At 42.8% G+C, this 19,702-nt stretch overlaps 2 protein-coding genes and 1 pseudogene across 2 annotated transcripts; all 3 read left to right on the forward strand.

The window, feature by feature from the left end:
* Window positions 1-569: 569 nt before the first annotated feature.
* LOC115668077 (beta-amyrin 28-monooxygenase-like) lies at window positions 570-5,162 on the forward strand. Its single transcript, XM_056309141.1, has 4 exons — window positions 570-1,112; window positions 1,580-2,035; window positions 2,194-2,384; window positions 4,622-5,162. Exons 1-4 carry the CDS (start codon window positions 602-604, stop codon window positions 4,934-4,936), a joined length of 1,473 nt encoding a protein of 490 aa, XP_056165116.1. The 5' UTR covers window positions 570-601; the 3' UTR covers window positions 4,937-5,162.
* A 107-nt stretch (window positions 5,163-5,269) lies between these two features.
* LOC130137690 (beta-amyrin 28-monooxygenase-like) lies at window positions 5,270-13,547 on the forward strand (annotated as a pseudogene).
* Window positions 13,548-15,483: 1,936 nt separating this feature from the next.
* LOC130137561 (beta-amyrin 28-monooxygenase-like) lies at window positions 15,484-17,960 on the forward strand. The gene is made up of 4 exons (XM_056309149.1): window positions 15,484-16,137; window positions 16,771-17,226; window positions 17,315-17,502; window positions 17,610-17,960. The coding sequence occupies exons 1-4, from the start codon at window positions 15,654-15,656 to the stop codon at window positions 17,904-17,906; spliced, it is 1,425 nt and encodes a 474-aa protein (XP_056165124.1). The 5' UTR covers window positions 15,484-15,653; the 3' UTR covers window positions 17,907-17,960.
* The last annotated feature ends 1,742 nt before the right edge of the window (window positions 17,961-19,702 follow it).

The raw sequence follows: 19,702 nt of genomic DNA on the forward strand, positions 1-19,702 counted from the left end.
ACAACCCTGACACTGCCTCCCCAAGAACCAAATGTAACAACCCTTTCGCATCTCTTATACTTCACCGCCACAATGCATTGCTCGTGCTAAATCAAATCACGCGCTACCTATTGGATGAGTTCATGTAAAGTGACTGGATATGATACGAGTGCACATGGGTGGTATATAACCTTTCAACGATAGCTTTTTTCCAGACGGTCTGCGACCGGCGAGGGCGAGGCCGGGACCCTCACCCTCTCCCGATGGCCAGCAACCCTCTCGAAGAAAATAAGACAAAGAAAATAAAAATATAAAAAAATCTAATTTTTTAAAAAATATATAAAAATTTACCATTAAATTTGTGTTTTAACAATATAATTTAAAAAAATAAGAAACAAGTTTTCTTATATTGGGTTAAATTTGTAAGTATTTTAGTTATATGGGGAAAGTATGGGTCGAGAAATTTGTACCACAAATAAATGGGTTAATCGGTCAATTTGACCCGATCCAAATCCGTCAAATTTAGCTGTTTGACAGGTCTAAATCAGTTAGGCAGATCTAATTAATAGGGATTCCACGTTATAAAAGACGCTTATGCGCAATCCCTTTGCGCATACTCATCATGGACTCACTACTACCTGCTTCATACTTGTTCGCTGTCCTCATTGCCCTCCCCACTTTAGCCCTTTTCCTCTCCATCGCTAACAGAAGAGTTTCCAGAAAATCATCTCCCCACAGTACTCCTCCTGGCCAATTTGGATGGCCCATCCTAGGGGAAACCCTAGAGCTGCTCCGTGCGGGCAGGGAAGGGAGGCCCGGGAGCTTCCTGGACGAGCGAGTCGACAAGCACGGGCCGTGCGTCTTCGCCACATCCCTCTTCGGCGAGCCGACCGCCGTGTTCTGCGGCGCTGCGGGGAACAAGTTTCTCTTCAGCAATGAGAACAGGAAGGTGACAGTGTCGTGGCCGAGCTCAGTGGTCAAGCTGGTCGGCTCATGTATAATCACTCTGGCCGGCAACGAAGGAAAAGTGATGAGGAGGATGCTAATGAGCGTTTTCAACCATGAAGCCCTCATGAGGTTCACCAAGATCATGGATGAAGTCACTTGCAATCATATCAAAGCTAATTGGGAAGGTATAGCTATATACTATATGATCTACATTTCAATTATCTGCCAACGAATATAAAGCTTGGGTATCATTACTTTGGAGTTTGGACTTTATATTACTGACCCAGAACCTTAAACCTCCATGTGAATGGCAAACACGGGTCTAAGAAACACTTGAGTCCACTCCAATATATCACCTTCAAAAGGACCTGGCTCTTGATATTGATTACATAGAAACTTCTGGTCTCTTTAGTTCGTTAATTTACTCACTCGTCGAGCTCGTTAAAACTCTCCTCGTACTGTGGCAATTACAGGACCACTGTATTGCCTATAGTCTTTGATCTCTAGACAATTCAATTTTCTCATATTCTCTACGTCATTAATGAAACTTCGAGGAATACGTAGAAACTTTGATAGTTCAGGACAACAGAAATGTTGAAATTTTGTGGCAACGATCTTCTTATTGTCTCGATGTTCTTCGGCATCGGTAAAGGCAAAGAAGAGGTGCTTGTGTACCCGACCATCAAGCACTACATCTTCGAGCTCACGTGCCAGCTCTTCCTGAGCATCCGCGACCCGCGAGAGATTGCGGGCCTCGCGCGCCCCTTCGCAGCGTTCCTCGAAGGCGCCATAAGTGTCCCTCTCGACCTGCCCGGGACGAGATTCCGCGGCGCGAAGAGGGCGGCGAGGTCCATCAGGAAGATGCTCAAAGGGATCATCAAGGAGAGGAGGGCGGCCCTGGAGAAGGGGGTGGCGTCCCCGATGCAGGACCTGCTGTCGTACCTGATGGTTACCGCGGACGAGAACGGCCGGTTCCTGACCGAGACAGAGATCATCAACAACCTGCTCCTGCTTCTGGTGGCGAGCCATGGCACTACAAGCTGCACCGTGACGATGGTGATCAAGTTTCTCGGAGAGTTGCCTCATGTCTACGAGAAAGTTTTGGCTGGTGAGTCTCCTTAAAAACCCGCTTTCTAGCGGCTTAACTTGGGACGGAAACTTCACATCACGTCCATCACTCTTGCGGTTATCTATCTGTTTTCATGTCGTTAATAATCTTTTTGTCCGTGCATGCATGCAATGTTCTCTGGGAATTGCTACGAGCAGAGCAGAGAGAGATCGTCGTGCGAAAGAGATCAGCGGGAGAGGGATTGACGAGAGAAGATGTGCAGAAGATGAGAGATACATGGAGTGTGGTGTTGGAGATCATGAGGCTCGTGCCGCCTGCTCTTGGAGGTTTCAGAGTCGCCTTGGAGGATTTCACCTTCGGTGGCTATACCATTCCCAAGGGATGGAAGGTACATGAAAAAATTCATTTTTTAAATATTTTTTTGCACAAATCCCGCTAGGATTTCGAATGTTTCAACCCGGTTAGTCCCAAAAAAACAAAAAGGATTAATACCACGAAAAATCCCAAACGGGTACGCCTGTGATAATTTTACCCAAAACTAATATTTTGACCACCAAAAACCCCAACTGGTACATTTGTGATAAATTTACCCTCAGTTTGTTTCCGTTAAATTTTACTGTCAAGTTGTTTTGTTAAATGACACACGACAGTTGACTGATGTGCCAGTTTTATGTTTTACCCTCTATTTGTCACAGGTGTAACAGTTTGTGATTTTTTTTTTTGTATTAATTCAATTTAACGGAAACTAACGGAGGGTAAATTTGTCACAAATGTACCAGTTTGGGATTTTTAGTGGTCAAAATATTAGTTTTGGGGAAATTTGTCACAGGTGTACCAGTTTGTGATTTTTTGTGGTTAAAAAATTAGTTTTTGGTAAATTTATTACGGGTGTACCAGTTTGGGGTTTTTTATGGTATTAACAAAAAAAAACAACTTAAATTGAGCAGAATAAAAGAAAAGAAAAAAACTACCAAAAACCTCAAATTATGTCCACTCGGGACACATTTACCCTCGGCTTTTATTTTTTACCCCCAAACTTGTTTTTGTAGCATCAAAAACTTCAAAGTTGTACCATGGGACACATTTACCAAATGATTTTCTAGCCAAAACGAGTCATTTTTATCTCACTTATTCCACGCGGGCGCCATGTCAACATTGTTTGTGTTCCGTCATTCATGTAGGCAAATTTTTAACGGTGATCATTGACAAAACATTAACAGAGGGTAAATGTGTTGCACATGTATAAATTTGTGATTTTTTGTGTCACAAAAAAAATTTAGAGTAAAGGTGTCATGATGGGTATAGTTTGGGGTTTTAGTGGTTTTTTTTTCCTAAAAGCAAATTACTTCTTAATTTATAACGGGTTTATCTTTAATGTACAAGCAATGTATGAATTGACATACACAAATCTTATATCAAGTATCGAGTATCGAAATTGAAATATTTTATTGCATATTTTTAATATGTGTTGATGCTGTAATGCTTGATGATATGCCCAGACTCTTTTCATTGAATTCTTTTATCTCAAAAAAACCGGTATCTTTAAATTTGGTATTAAAGAAAAGGAACATTGTAACATCTTCTTGCACATTAGATCGATTTTAAATCTCAAAATACTTCCGAAATTTAGACTCTCAAAGTACTTTCTATGATCCTCACAAAAGTCTAAAGAGTAATAATTGGATTTAATGATGACAATTACATCAGATGTTCAACAACAGAACATTACTTGTTTAGTGGTAATCAAACACGAATGAATTGTTCATGCAAAGCATTACCTTTGTCCCGCACTTTGTCAATGAAAGAAAAAAAATTAGCATAATCTCCGCTGTAAAAAGTGTAGGCAGAAAAAATTGAAAAATGCGGTCGCTATCTTAAGAAATAAACTATTTGTTTTAAGGAATTTTTTTTGAAATAATATACTTTCAAATTGATATGAAGATTGATCGAATTATGATTATTAAAACTTGTTACCAAAAAGAAGAGATCCAAATGAGATTCGTGTGGTGAAATTTCAAAAACCCCTTACGCCTTTTCTAACAAAAAATTAGTTTTTCAAGGAAATTTATAACTAATGCTGGAAATAACTGTGATTAATTAAACGAAGTTAAAAAATTGTAGTTAAAAAGATAACAATATTAGTTTTTTTTCCTTGTTTGGAGCATCACCAAATGAATAAGACAATAACTTGAAAGAGATTTCCCTTTTCATGGCACTGTCAATTGGTTATTACATACGAGGGATGCTGAGAAAATTGTCCAGCCGGTCTTAAACTTATCGTACGGATAAAAATTAAGTCATAAATATTTCAATGCCACGTCAGCAATTTCCGGCAAAAATTGACCGAAAGTTTATGATTAAATTGATAAATTGAAAAAGTTTAAGACTAAATTAGCATTCGTGCTATAGGTTTAGGGGTAATTTTCTCTAGCGATGTTAGAGGTACTAATAGAGAGTTTACAATAGGTTGAACTTTTGTTCACCTGAGGACCCACGACTTTGGCATTAATTATCACAACTTGCGCAATGAAAGGGCGGTGCTTAAGCTAATTAAGCGTAATAACTATGATCCATTAACAAAACAATAGTCCAATTAAGCTTACTTGATCAACTTACATTTCACAGCTGATGTGGAGTACTCTCACGACAAACAACGATCCCGCCATATTCCCGAGCCCGAAGCTATTCGATGCGGCCAGGTTCGTGAGGAGCACGTCACCCGCCCCGTGCGCGTTTGTCCCGTTCGGCGGCGGCCCTCGGATGTGTCTCGGCAAGGACTACGCTCAGCTTCAGATCCTCGTCTTCCTTCACCACCTAGTGAACAACTTCAAATGGACCAATGCAATTCCCGACGAAAAGGTCAAGTTCGACCCGATGCCAATCCCATCACAAGGACTTCCGATTCGCATTCGACCTCATTATGATCGATCGCAATGTTAATTCCCATCGGTGTGTTATTTAAAGCTCGAGTACTTGTTTAGCGGGCAAGTTAACATCAATAAGCTTAATTCGCGTTAAGTTGCAGGTGGACGTTTCAGTCACTACCTTCATGAGTCCATCTTTGTGATTGTGCCTGCGTTTACGTGGTTTCATTGAAACTGCTAGTGTGGTGTGGCAATGTAATAATGGTTGGCAAGTTAACATCAATAAGCTTATTTGGCGTTAAGTAGCAGGTGGACTTTTCAGTCACTACCTTCATGAGTCCGTCTTTGTGACTGTGCCTACGTTTACGTGGTTTCATTGAAAGTGCTAGTGTGGCGTGGTAATGTAATAATGGTTGCAGTTGGTTTGAGCAGATTGAAATGTCCATTATGAGGTGTAGATCAGTAGGTGACGGATCGACAATTATTCTTGTCGCGTGCGTAAGCTGTTGTCGATTTCATCGGGTCGCATTTTTCCAGGGTTTTCCTCGGCACAAAAGCAGTTCCGAATCAAAGTCTAACACATGCTTCTTACAACTTGCCTCGAGCTATCGAAAGAATGTGCTTCAGAAAGAATTCAAGAGCTGAAGACCCTCAATGTTCCTGATTAGTAAAGATCATAGGATTACTGATATAACTTTCACCGCGTGTTGCAAAGTTACGCAAAGTTTAACCCCGACATCGGTGCCGGCAGCTTTAGGTGAAGGATTTACTTTCGGGCATTACTCAGATGATGCAGACCAAACACAATTACTAAACAGTTCGATGATGTCACATCGACAATACTCAAGGGTGTATATCCATCCACCAATGCATTTGCTATTAAATGAACAAAGATTTATAACAGAAGGAAAGTTTTGATCGACTCAATCTTAAAAGGCTATAATGCAAAATTAATTGACAATCAAACATTAAGGCAAGTATATCTCACAACGGATAAAACTATACTTATGGAAACTAAGATTCTGGTTCTATGGGCGACCAGATTCAGCGGGATTCAGATTTTGTCAACCAACGGCTACTCAATCGATTTTATACAAATCTTTCCAAGATGAAGATTGGAAGATGATCCTCTGAAAATTCTCCAACAGCTAGTTTGGAAGTGAAGGAGTATAAAAGAAGATTAACGAGGAGTAGAAGGTAGAGAACGAAGTCAAAAATCAACAAGTCCAAAATCTGAACATACTCCGATTCTACTACTTGTATTTCCTGAGCCTAACACTAAGATCTTGAGGGACATTTTGTAAAAATGATTGTATGAGATAGAGAGTTCTATCATTCACAGAGTGATATGACTCAGAACTTGTAATCCTTTTTTATCACATAATGGAATCCAGCCAGTAGGTTGTCAGCGTGGGAGAGTGGACGTAGGCTTGATCTAAGCCGAACCACTATAATTTCTTGTGTGCAATTTCTCTATCCCCAAACTCTTATTCTATCTTTTATACTGCACACTAGCACATTGTCTATAAAGTCTGCTCAGAATCTAAATATCTTTCAGACTTCAATCTTGATCATTTGTTTCCGCTTTAAAAATTGATCAAAATCTTTAGATCACCTATTCACCCTCGTCTAGGTGATCTTTGGTAGCTACGTTAAAAACCACTAGGCCGAATCTCCCGCCGGGGAGCTTCGGATGGCTGATCATCGGCGAGATCCTCAGGTTCCTCCGTTCCCAACACGACCGGAGCCCGGAGACGTTCATCCAAGATCGGATGAACATGTACAACACCCCCGTGTTCAAGACCTCCCTGCTGGGCGAGCGGATGGTGTTTTTGTGTGGGCCGGCGGGCAATAGGTTCCTGTTCCCTAACGAGGGAAAGAAGGTGGCGCTGTGGTGGCTGAGCTCGGTCAGGAAGCTGATGGGGAGCTGCCTGGTCTCCAAGGCCGGCCACGAGGCAAGGTCGGACAAGAAAATGCTCATGAGCTTCTTCAATCCGGAGGCGCTCATGAGGAGCGTTGGGGTCATCGATGAGGTGACGATGGGCCACCTGAGGACGCACTGGGAAGGTATGTGCTGTGAAAAATGCTAGAGAAATGGAAGAAAGAAGAAAAGGAAATCTATAGTTGAAGAACTTGAACTTCATCTTAGAGCTCAACATTTACTCTCGTGTATCTTGATGTTTATATACAAACCACAAAACTAACACTTGAGTTAACAGCTCATATACCAGAAAATGCAACCGAACAACTAAACTAATGTAAGAAACAAATCTTGTTGAACCGAACTAACAGAATACTAACTACTACTGTTTTTCCTTTGCTCTAAGAACAGAAATCGAGTTACATAGAACAGCAGTATAGAAGACTTTGAAGACTTCCTTAAGCTTTCCACATCTTCTTTCTTTCCTGTATTCTCAACATCCCCCCACAAACTGGGTGCAGGTTTGAATCCCAAGCCCAGTTTGGTTCTGAGAGTGAAATGATCAAGTCGTGGCAAAGCCTTGGTGAAAATGTCAGCAAGCTGTCGATTACTAGGAATATATTGAACTCGTAAGGATCCCAAAGAGACCTTTTCTCTGACGAAATGAAAGTCAATTTCAATATGTTTAGTTCGAGCATGTAAGACAGGATTCGTGGTAAGTGATATGGCAGACTGGTTATCACAAAACAGAGTTGTAGGAGAGTGAAGAGAGATGCCAATATCACGTAGAACAAAACTAATCCATGTAATATCGCAAGCGCATGCAAGAGCTCGATACTGCGCTTCAAGTAGATGAACGAGCGACGGTCGGTTGTTTCTTAGCGAGACCTGGAGATGAGATTGGAACCAAGATATGTGCAAAAACCGGTTGTGGAACGTCGGGTATCAAGACAGCCAGCCCAATCAAGCATCGGAGAAACCATATAAGGTCATGGAACTTTGAGAATGTAGGAAGATTCCCAGATTCACAGTGCCCTTAACATATCGAAGAACTCGCTTTAGTTTATGAAAATCAGCAATTGTTGGTCGCTGCATTTTTCGACATAAAAGATTAGTAGCATAAGCAAGGTCCGGGCGAGTTATGGTGAGATGAAGCCCTCCAACTAAACTTCGTATTCAAGTGGGTTAACAAGATAGATATCATCGTCTGTCGTGTGCAGAGGCCTTACAGATAGTGGAGTTGTGATAGGTTTGCAGTCTTGCATGTTTGCTCTTGTAAGAAGATCAATAGCATACTTGGTTTGACAGAGAAAAAGGTCGAGGTCGAGGTGCGTTTGGCTTCTATCCCCGAGAAAATAATGAAGTGAGCCCGCATCTTTCATGTGAAAAGAGATACTCAGAGATTTGATGAAATCATCAAGCAACTGATGTGAGTTACCAGTCAACACAATATCATCAACATACAGAAGCAACAAGATTGTGTCAGTGCCACGATGAAACACAAATAGAGAAGGGTCTGTGGTGCAGCAGAAAAAACCAAATTCAAGAAGGAAGTTGCTGAATTTCTCAAACCATGCTCGTGGCGCCTGTCGAAGACCATACAAAGATTTCTTGAGTAAACAGACATGATGAGGCAAAGTAGGATTGATAAAACCAGGGGGTTGCTCCATATAGACAGATTCAGTGAGTGTGCCATGTAAAAAGGCATTTTTGACATCTAGTTGACGAATAGGCCAGTGCTTTACCATAGCCACTGATAAGACAATACGAAGTGTGGCTTGTTTCACTACAGGGCTGAAGGTTTCAAAAAAGTCTACTCCTTCTTCTTGGTGTAACCCTTTAGCAACCAAACGAGCCTTCAACCTGTCAAGACTTCCATCTGATGCTAACTTTGTTTTAAACACCCACTTACAACCTATAATATTCATCTCAGCTGATCTTGGAACTAATATCCAAGTTTGATTCATATGTAGGGCATCCATTTCCTCATGCATTGCTTGAGTCCAGCCCTTATGAGCTAGAGCTGATTTAAGTGATTTCGGTTCAGCTGGAACATTGTATTCAGCTAAGCAAGCATATCTGGGATTTGGTTTAGCTATACCAGACCTGAGTCGAGTTTGCATATGATGAACAGAGGTATCATGGGAATGATGGGAAAAGGCACTTGGATGGGCTGGATCATCAACAGAAATGATTGGTGCTGCATTATCTGGAGCAGAACATCCTGAGACCTCATGGTTAGTAGGAGGTTGTGAGGATGATAAAGACATGTGGTTGCACGGCTCTGTGATATGTGGGACACGAATATGACCAACCTCCATAACATCAGTTTCCTGTAAATGACCAGTGGTACAAATAGAAGGATGTCACATGGAACGCAGCTTGTTAGAATCCAGAAAGTCTACCTCATCAACCCATTTGCGATACAGAGAAGTGTAGTGAGGATAGTCACTATTTAGTTTCTTGGTAAAAGGAAAGAAACATTCATCAAACTGCACATGTCGACTGACATATATTCTACCATCAGTAGGAACTAGACCGCGATACCCCTTATGACGCTCACTATATCCCAGAAAAACACATGTAAGGGATCGAGGATCAAACTTGTGTTGTGCATAGGGTCCGAGGCGGGGATAACAAGCATGCCCAAAGACCCTAAGATGATCATAACTCGGTACTTGTTTAAACAACCTGCGTGAGGCGAGTCCATCTCGCAACTTAGGAGTTGGAAGCAAGTTAATGATGTAATTGGCAATCAAAAAGGAATCAACCCAATATTGTAATGGAGTTCTAGCATGGTAAAGCATAGTCAGGCCCAATTCTACTACATGACGATGTTTCCTCTCGGAAATCCCATTTTGTTCAGGGGTGTAAGGGCAAGATAAGTATTGTTTAATGCCACAAGTTTCCAAGTGATGCTGAAATCTGGTGCTAGTGAATTCACCGCCCCCATCACATTGAAAAACTTTGATTTTATGATTAAGTTGGTTTTCCACAAACTTCTGAAACATAAGAAAAACATCATAGAAGTCTGACTTCAGCTTCATTGGATAAAGCCAACTATAGCGAGAGAAATTGTCAACAAAGATGACATAAAATCTGAATCCCTGAAGTGAAGTCACTGGTGATGGACCCCAAATATCACAATGTATCCTTTCTAGAGGAACTTCAGTTGCAGAATCAGAAAGGGGAAAAGGTAGTGAAGTACTTTTGACAAGTTGACAACTACCACACACAGATGGTGCTTTCTTAGTGCAGCAGATCCTCTGCTGTCGTTGGAGATGCTTCAAGATCTGTGAATTGGTATGAGCAAGTCGTTGATGCCATATTTCTTCTTCGATTGCCTTATGCCTCTGCGTAAGTAGAGCCTTAGTTTCCTGCGGATCCACTCGGTAGAGCCCCCCAACTTTTCTCCCTAGCATCACTGTGGTGTTGGTGCGATTGTCCTTCACATAGACACCATTTTTATCAAACACAAAAGAGCAGGGAAAGTCATCAGTCAGTTTTGAAACTGAAAGAAGGTTCTTCTTGATTTCAGGAACCACCAGTACATCATTTAATGGTAACACATCAAGCTCAGAATGTAAGAACGCATTACCAGTGTAAGTAATAGGAATACATGATCCATTTCCTATCATGACAGTATCATGTCCAGTATACTTTGAGGGGTTATGAATTATACCAGGATTAGCAAGTGATGTGAGCTGTGGCTCCCCGTGGGATACCATTCACCGCCCGTAGGATCCTCAAGATGTGTGGTGTTAGAGCTTGAGGAATAGCTTCGTCTTGATAAGAATTGTCGAACCGATACCAACAACGAAGTGCATCGTGCCCCTGGTCGTTTGCGAGATTTGACATGCTACGCGAATTCCATCTGTCTCTTTCACAACCCGTAAATTCTTATAAGTTACAGAGGTTTGAGTGGGATAAGATTTAGTCTCTTGATATCTCTGTGAAGAATCAGCATGTGGTCGAAAACCAGGACCTGCACTATAGGTGTTAGTCTGTGGTTTAAAACGCTGAGCCTCCTGATCGTGGGTCAGACTAAATGATCTATAATTCTGACTTCTTCCTTGATAACCATAACCACGACCTCGATTGTCGAAGGAACGACCTCTGCCATAGTTTCGTCCTCCCCTGAAGCTACCTCTCTGTCCCATAAAAGCCAGATTAGGCTGATTAAGTTCTTTGCTAGTAACTATCTTCGGTTCCATCTCAACATTTCTTTCTCCGTAATATGCCAAGTTAGGATTAAACTGATTCAAGGAATAGTTCTGCAGTCTTGTTTCAAATCTTTCTAGCTGTGATATCACCTCATCATAATCAGGTTGAGGTTTCAAACAATACATGGTTGTTTTGAAGTTTTCATACTCAGATCCTAGTCCTTCCAAGACGCCAAAAACTTTAGTTATTTCATCCACAGGTTTTCCTATTGCATTTAACTGATCGCAAATCAGTTTGTACTCTCTAAGATAATCAGATAGCTGTCTATTTCGTTTCTGACATGCCTGCAGTTTCCCCCTCAACTCAAACTCCCTAGCTACTGATTTCTATGTGAATCTATTCAGCAAAGTCTGCCATACCTCATAGGATGTTTCCAGGCTGATGATTAGCCCCAGGATATTCTCAGAAACTGCACCACTTATCCATGAAGATACCAGTTGATCAGTTTTCACCCAATCAGTGTAATCAAGATTGACTACTGCGACCTCTCTCCCGTCAACTTCAGCTTGTATTATCTGTGGAGGTGATGGAATTTCTCCATTGATGAAGCCAAATAGCTCTTGACTGCGAAGAAATCTATAAAACTGAGCTTGCCAGAGAAGAAAGTTGTCTTCAGCAAGCTTGATTGTAACGAAGTTAGTAATGTTGACATGAATAGGAAAAGGATATCTCGGTGTTCTTGCTGCCATTGTTGCGTTCTTCAACGAATGAGATCAGAGTTCACAGCTTTGCTCTCAGAGATAGCGCTGATACCATGTGAAAAATGCTAGAGAAATGGAAGAAAGAAGAAAAAGAAATCTATAGTTGAAGAACTTGAACTTCATCTGAGAGCTCAACATTTACTCTCGTGTATCTTGCTGTTTATATACAAACCACAAAACTAACACTTGAGTTAACAGCTCATATACCAGAAAATGCAACTGAACAACTAAACTAACAGAAGAAACAAATCTTGTTGAACTGAACTAACAGAATACTAACTACTCTGTTTTTCCTTTGCTCTAAGAACAGAAATCAGTTACATAGAACAGCGTATAGAAGACTTTGAAGACTTCCTTCAGCTTTCCACATCTTCTTTCTTTCCTGTATTCTCAACATGTGCCTGGTCAACCATCATTATTCATTGACTAGATTTGAGATTCGCATTGTCTGTGATTCTACATGATCTCATGGTGCTCTCTAAACTTCGTTCGATTGGATCTTTCGAGATTAAAACTAATCTTGCGAGTTAGTCATCACGAATGTTCAAATGGAACTTGACGTTAACATTGGCGTTTCTGAACATATGCTCGAGCAATTTCTAAATGTTGACTCATCACCAAACTAAAACAATTGCATTTATATGTGAAGGCAAAGATTATCTGGAGGCCTACTCCCACCCTGAAGCAGCACACCTTCGACCCCACGTGCCGGCTGTTCATGAGCATCACAGACCCGCAGCGGCTCGATGCTTGCCGACCACTTCCACGTGTTCCTCAAGGGGGTTGTTGACCTCCCCCTCAAAGTCCCTGGCACAAACTTTTGCCGGTCAAAGAAAGCGGCTGATTCCATCAGGAAGGAGCTCTAGATGTTGGTGAAGCGGCGCCGGACGGAGCTGGAGAAGAAGACGGCATCCTGAGCAAGACATCATGTCGCACCTGATTGCGAACGGGGACGAGAACGGGAAGCTCATGCCCAAGGCGGAGATCATAAACAACATGTTGAACCTCCTATTCACTGGCTACGATACATCCGCTTCGACTCTAGTGTTGATCATCAAGTACCTGAGTGAGCTGCCTCATGTACTGGAGAAGGTCATTGCCGGTTAGTCCCACTCTGTCCCTGATTTTCCTAGTCACCAGTGCAATTTCATTGGCCTACATGTACGTACTTAACATTCGCATTCGCCAGAGCAAAGGGAAATCGCCGCATCGAAGGGGCGGGGTGAGCTTCTTCACTGGGGGGATTTGCGGAAGATGAGATACTCCTGGAATGTCATCTCGGAAGTCATGAGGATGACTGCGCCAGTATACGGTTCTTTCCGCGAGGCCCTGGTTAATTTCACGTACGAAGCACACACCATTCCCAAAGGCTGGAAGGTAAATGCATATGTTCATTCTCTGTTAATACGTCACACCTGCTTATGTCCTTCTTGAGAGTGCGTGCTCAAACGGGCCTGCAGTGCGAAATGGACGAGCCCTAGGCAACGCGGTTTTCATTCTTGGATAAAGGCTTACTCGTTTGTTTCTTGATTTGTCATGCGTAATTACATAGGAGTACATGCTTAACACACAAAGATCCAAACTACTACCCAAGAACGGTGAACTTCGACGAATCGAGATTCGAGGGATCGGGACCTGCTCCAAATACGTACATCCCATTTGGAGGCGGGCCGAGGATGTGGTTGGGGCTCGAGTTCACGAGGGCAGAGCTGCTCGTGTTCTTGCACAATCTGGTGAATCAATTTCACTGGAGTCTGGTCAATCCCGATGAGAAAATAATCTACGAGCCCATGCCTATACCAGTTGAAGGACTTCCCATCCGTCTTCGAACTCGCGACTAGCTTCTTCTTTCTTCTATGGAGATTAGCCACTTGATGTGGAACTTAATTATCAATAAGCTACGTGCTTGTTTCTGCCTTACTGTGAAGCCTAAACGCTTGGCATCCAAATAATTGATCCCTTATGTTTGTGTATCTTACAGTTCTGAGAGCTTTCGTTCGCTTGATGTTTGTCAAATAAGCTCGCAATGATGAGGATAAACTTTTGATAATTCTCGAAAAAAAAATGAGCTTTGCTAGCATAACAGATTTTGAGCTACTGTTAGAATAACAGTATGTTATGAGACACAAATTCTAGAATGAATGGACCCACAACAAATTTTAATTATTTGTTTTTTTTGTGGACCAAAATAAGCCATTATTCTCAGAATAGATTGAGGACAGTTACATAAGCATTTCTCAATTTACAACGCCTTGCCTACACCAGTTAAAGGACCTGCGCCTTGCGACTAGCCTTTTCTTTACTAGGCAAATATCACAAAAAAAACCCTCAAAGTATGCCTATTGTGACACAAATACCCTCAACTTTTTTCTGTCACGAAAAAACTTAAACTTATACATGTGTGAACATATATGTCCTCTATTATAGTTCCATCCAGGGTATATTTATTACATTGGTATAAGTTCCGGATTTTTTTATGATACAAAAAAAATTTTAGGGTATTTGTATCACGGCAAGAATAGTTTTGAGTTTTTTTGTAGTGTTAACCCTTCTTTATTCTACGGAGATTAGCCACCTGACGTACCACTTAATTACCAAGAAGCTATTTGCTTGCGTTTGCCTTGCTATGAAAGCCTGAACGCTTGGCACCCGAATTATATTGTAAGTCCCGTTTGTTTTGCGTATCTCAACATTTCTAAGAAGAAGGCAAAGGCGAAATAGCTCGTGGCATTGAGACATGGAAAAAAGAAAGCAAATAGAGTCCCGCACGTCAACGAAGGAGGGGCCTAGACGGCTTCGCACCTTCCGTGGCCCTCTATGTGTGCTATCCATGGGTGGTGTTGTTGCATCTATTCTTTAGCCCGTTATGGCAAATCGAAACCTAAATCATGTCTTTATCTAAGAACTCGAATGTGCATGGTAGTGAAAAGATCCTTAGTTTCAAAAGCTCTCTAAACACTTCATTCCCCCACTCACCCAATTATGAATCTTTATGCTGCAGTTTTAGGTTGAATCCGAACCTAAACATAAGGGGGGAGTGCCGGTAGATTTTGTTCGTCCTAGATAATCAGTCTTCGTCCAAGCCTCTATCTATCTCGTGTGCGAGACTCTGTCTATGTTGAGATGTGCGAGTGAATTGTGTTAGAGAAATCCCACATCGGAGAATTGATGCGGTGTGGAGCAATTAATATATCTTACTTGTCTCAAAACTCATTAGCTTAATTAAGCTTTTGCGTGAAGGTGAATACAATTAGATATGTTAACGAGCTCGGATTTGGATTTTCCTCTTGGCGATTCTTCGAGTAAAAGACTCATACTTCTACTACTCTCTCCCAACTACCTAAAGGCCTCATTCAAAAGGGGAAAATTATCAAAAAAAAAAGTCTTAAATCTATTGCATTTGTGCCAATTTAGTTCTAAACCTTTTTTTTTTGTGACAATTTAGTCCTAAACCTTTTGACATAATGTTTTCCAGTTTTACATGACTTTAACAACTCATATGCTTCCTAGTTTATCCGTACATATAATTTAGAGTTAGGAGAAGATGGGTCATCTTTGAAGACAATAATCAATTACAACATACGCATTGTTGACAAACAACTCAGACATTTTCCTAAGGGTCAAGAGGAAAAGAGGGGAATGGGGCTCGAACGACCAATCGATTCATGACATAAAATAACTACGAACGTTCGTTCCCCACGGTCAATAAGGTCAGTTGTTAGTGGGTGTCTTGAGGTTACAAAATTATAAACCCAACCTTATCTACAAATATTATATCCTATGGAAAAGATAAACTTCAATAATTGCGGCATCGAAAGGCGTGAAACATGTGAAGTCCGCTCTCATATGCAAAGCCCCAACTTCACCGGTGCCGTCACCCGATTGAAATTTCTTCTCAAAAACATTGCTCTCCCTTGTTCCTTATTGAAGCAAAATTTTGAGAAGCCATGCAAGTTTTGACCCTAGTCCCGGTCTTGGCTCTCCTCCTCGCCCTCGCCTTCATCAAATTACTCAAACCCAAAACCGCCCGCCCAAACCTCCCGCCGGGGAGCTTCGGGTGGCCGGTCATCGGCGAGAGCCTCGAGTTCCTCCGTTGCCAACGCGGCGGGCACCCGGAGAAGTTTGTCCGGGACCGGATGAGCAGGTACAACTCCCCCATCTTCAAGACCTCACTGCTGGGCGAGCGGATGGCGGTCTTGTGCGGGCCGGCCGGCAACAAGTTCCTGTTCTCGAACGAGGGCAAGAAGGTGGCGCTGTGGTGGCCAAGCTCGGTCGGGAAGCTGATGGGGAGGTGCCTCGTCTCCAAGGCCGGCGACGAGGCGAGGTTGGACAAGAAGATGCTCATGAGCTTCTTCAACCCGGAGGCGCTCATGAGGAGCGTTGGGGTCATCGATGAGTTCACCAAGGACCATCTCAGGACTCAGTGGGAAGGTATGTGCCTAATCAACCATCATTAACCTTCAATTAGATTTGAGATCTGCATCTCTTCTGATTTCCACAATGGATCTCACTGTACTCTCTAAACTTCGTTTGACTGGATCTATCAAAACGAGTTTCTAACGTGAAGATACGAATACGTAGCTGAAGTATAACTCTGCTTGTTTATCCTAAAAACAAAGAAAGAAAAAACATCTATTGCTTGCAGATATTTGTGTTGGAATGTGGCATCTGTGCATTGGATACTATCGGATTCTCGACTTTAATTATTCGTTCTAAAGATATATATGATCCTCGCAATACGGGTCGTCACTGTGGTTTTGTCAACGCTCTACGTTTTTTAAGTCATCACTGGCTTGTCACTTTCCCAATAGATGGTGCACCGATGATGAAGTTTTGCGAAATAATCGGATGAATCCCGTTGACGAGGGGCGGCGTCTGGTATTTGAAATCTTAGAATCGAGAAATCATTTTGTAAAAGAAAACGCACATGGAAAAGTATCTCCCTAGATAAATATTCGTTCTAATGGAACGTGATATTAGGATCGGCATCCCTGAACATATGCTTGAGCAATTTCTAAATGTTAATTGATCAACAATCCAAGACGATTGCTTCTATATGTCAAGGCAAAGATCGGCTGGAGGCCTACTCCACCCTGAAGCAGCACACCTTCAGCCTCGCATGCCGGCTGTTCATGAGCATCACAGACCCGCAGATCGTCTCGAGGCTCGCCGACCACTTCCACGTGTTCCTCAGGGGAGTCGTCGGCCTCCCCCTTGACGTCCCCGGCACAAGCTTTTACCAGTCGAAGAAAGCGGCCAATTCCATCAGGAAGGAACTCCGGGTGTTGGTGAAGTGGCGCCGGACAGAGCTGGAGAGGAAGACGGCGTCCCCTTCGCAAGACATCATGTCGCACCTGATTGCAAATGGGGATGAGAACGGGAAGCTCATGCCCGAGGCAGAGATCATAAACAACATGTTGAACCTCCTATTCGCTGGCCATGATACTTCCACTTCGACTCTAGTGTTGATCATCAAGTACCTGAGTGAGCTGCCTCATGTACTGGAGAAGGTCATTGCCGGTTAGTCCCTCTCTGTCTCTGAGTTTCCCTAGTCACCAGTGCAATTTCATCGGCCTACATTTGCGTACTTAACATTCTCATTCGCCAGAGCAAAGGGAAATCGCGGCATCGAAGGCACGAGGAGAGCTTCTTCAGTGGGGGGATTTGCAGAAGATGAGATACTCGTGGAATGCCATCTTGGAAGTCATGAGGATGACTGCGCCAATATATGGTTCTTTCCGCGAGGCCCTGGTTGATTTCACGTACGAAGGATACACCATTCCTAAAGGCTGGAAGGTAAATGCATTCGTTCATTCTTCGTAACACATCGTCGTTCATTGTCCTAGAAGAGTTATGCAGCAACGGTGGGCTTATTCGTTTGTTCATTGATCTGTCATGCGCAGTTACACTGGAGCGCATGTTCAACACACACAGACCGGAACTACCACCCGAGAACGCTCACCTTTGATGAATCGAGATTCGAGGGATCGGGGCCTGCTCCGTATACGTACGTCCCGTTCGGAGGCGGGCCAAGGATGTGTTTGGGGCTCGAGTTTGCGAGGGCGGAGTTACTCGTGTTCTTCCACAATCTCGTCATTGGATTTCACTGGAGTCTGGTCAATCCCGACGAGAAAATAATCTACGACCCTATGCCTATACCAGTGAAAGGACTTCCCATCCGTCTTCGACCTCGCGACTAGCTTCTTCTTTCTTCTATATTTGCTTCGTTTTCTGTCTTACTATGAAGCCTTCAAGCCTGAACGCTTAGCATCCGAATTGTTGGAAAGTCCCTTTAATGTTTGCGCATCTTACATTTCCGAGGGCTTTCGTCCGATTGATTCCTGTTGATTAAGCTCACGATGCTTAGATAATTCTGGAAAGGAAAAGAAAAACTCAATGAAGCATTAAAATTTTCAGATCGAATTCTTATTTGATCAGTCACTAGAAATTAATAAAAGAGGAGCAATTAAACTACAACATTGATAAACCATTTTGGAAACATAATTATCAATGTTGTGCTCTCTCATTTAAGAAAAGCTTGATGGGTCATTCTCAATGAAATTATTGCGGATTGCATCGTCATCGTCAACGACCATACCATGCCCAATTTAATTCGGGCATCATGTTGCTTGATGGAGACGTGCAAACCACTTTAGCACAACGAACTCGTTTTGTTTGGCCGTGGCAACATCAAAAAGCAACGTTACCCAACTAATTTGCGTGCGGGAAGCCGGCTCTATCATCATAGACCCCAGAGATGATAATCATACCGTATCCGGATTCTTGGCACAACCCTGACACTGCCTTCCCCCAAACCAATTGCAACAACCCTTTCGCATCTCTTATACTTCACCGCCACAAAGCATTGCTCGTGCTAAATCAAATCACGCGCTACCTATTGGGTGAGTTCATGTAAAGTGACTGGCTATGATACAAGTGCACATAGGTGGTATATAACCTTTCAACGATAGCTTTTTTCCAGATGGCCTGCGACCGGCGAGGGCGAGGCTGGGACCCTCGCCCTCGCCCAATGGCCGGCGACCCTCGCTGGATGTAGAAGAAAAAGAAAAGAAAAAAATATATAAAAAAATCTAATTTTTTAAAAAAGTATATAAAATTCTCCATTAAATTTATGTTTTAACAATATAATTTTAAAAAAATAAGAAACAAGTTTTCTTATATTGGGTTAATTTTGTAAGTATTTTAGTTATATGGGTAGAGTATGGATCGAGAAATTCGCACTGCGAATAAATGGATTAATCGGTCAATTTGACCCGATCCAAATCCGTCCAATTTACCTGCTTGACAGGTCTAAATCAGTTAGGCAGATCTAATTAAGGCCTCTTTTGGTTCAACATTTTGGGAAAAGGCTTTTGGCCTAGCATTTGGAATGCTGAAGCCTATTTTTCCCTTCCCAAATTGCCCTCACTCAAATTTCTTTATTCCGATTTTGCCCATGTTACTGTTCATCTTCTTCACCATGAGGGTGGTGGCCGGCGAAGGGCCGGCGAGGGCGGATCCCAGCTAATGAAGGGCCGGTGAGGTCGCCCGGCCTAGGCAACGGCCGCTGGGGCCGGGCGACCGCCCACACGCCGTCGCTTTGGGTTGCGTGACCTCAAGCAACGTCGGCCCGGGTCGCGACCACGGGCGGCCGTCGCGTGGTCACGACCAGTCGACGTTGCTCGAGGTCGCGCGACCCCAGTGCGACGGCGCTCGGGCGGTCGCGACCTGAGGCGGCCGTCGCTTGGGTCGGGCGACCTCGCCGCCCCTTCGCCGGCCCTTCGTCGGCCGTGATCCGCCCTCGCGGCCCTTTGCCGGCCACCTCGCCGGCCACCCTCACGGTGAAAAAGATGAACAGTATTCGAGGCAAAACCAAAATATTAAAAATAAAAATTGCCAAAGCCCTTTGCAAATTTTTTTTTTATTAAACACTATTTAGGCCAAAGTAGCTTCACAAATTTTTTTTTACCAAACATCACTTGCATTTTTCCAAGTG

The sequence above is a fragment of the Syzygium oleosum genome, unplaced genomic scaffold (assembly GCF_021117445.2).
Source record: "Syzygium oleosum isolate NSW1041296 unplaced genomic scaffold, Sole_v2.1 Sole_v2.03, whole genome shotgun sequence".
NCBI lineage: Eukaryota > Viridiplantae > Streptophyta > Magnoliopsida > Myrtales > Myrtaceae > Syzygium > Syzygium oleosum.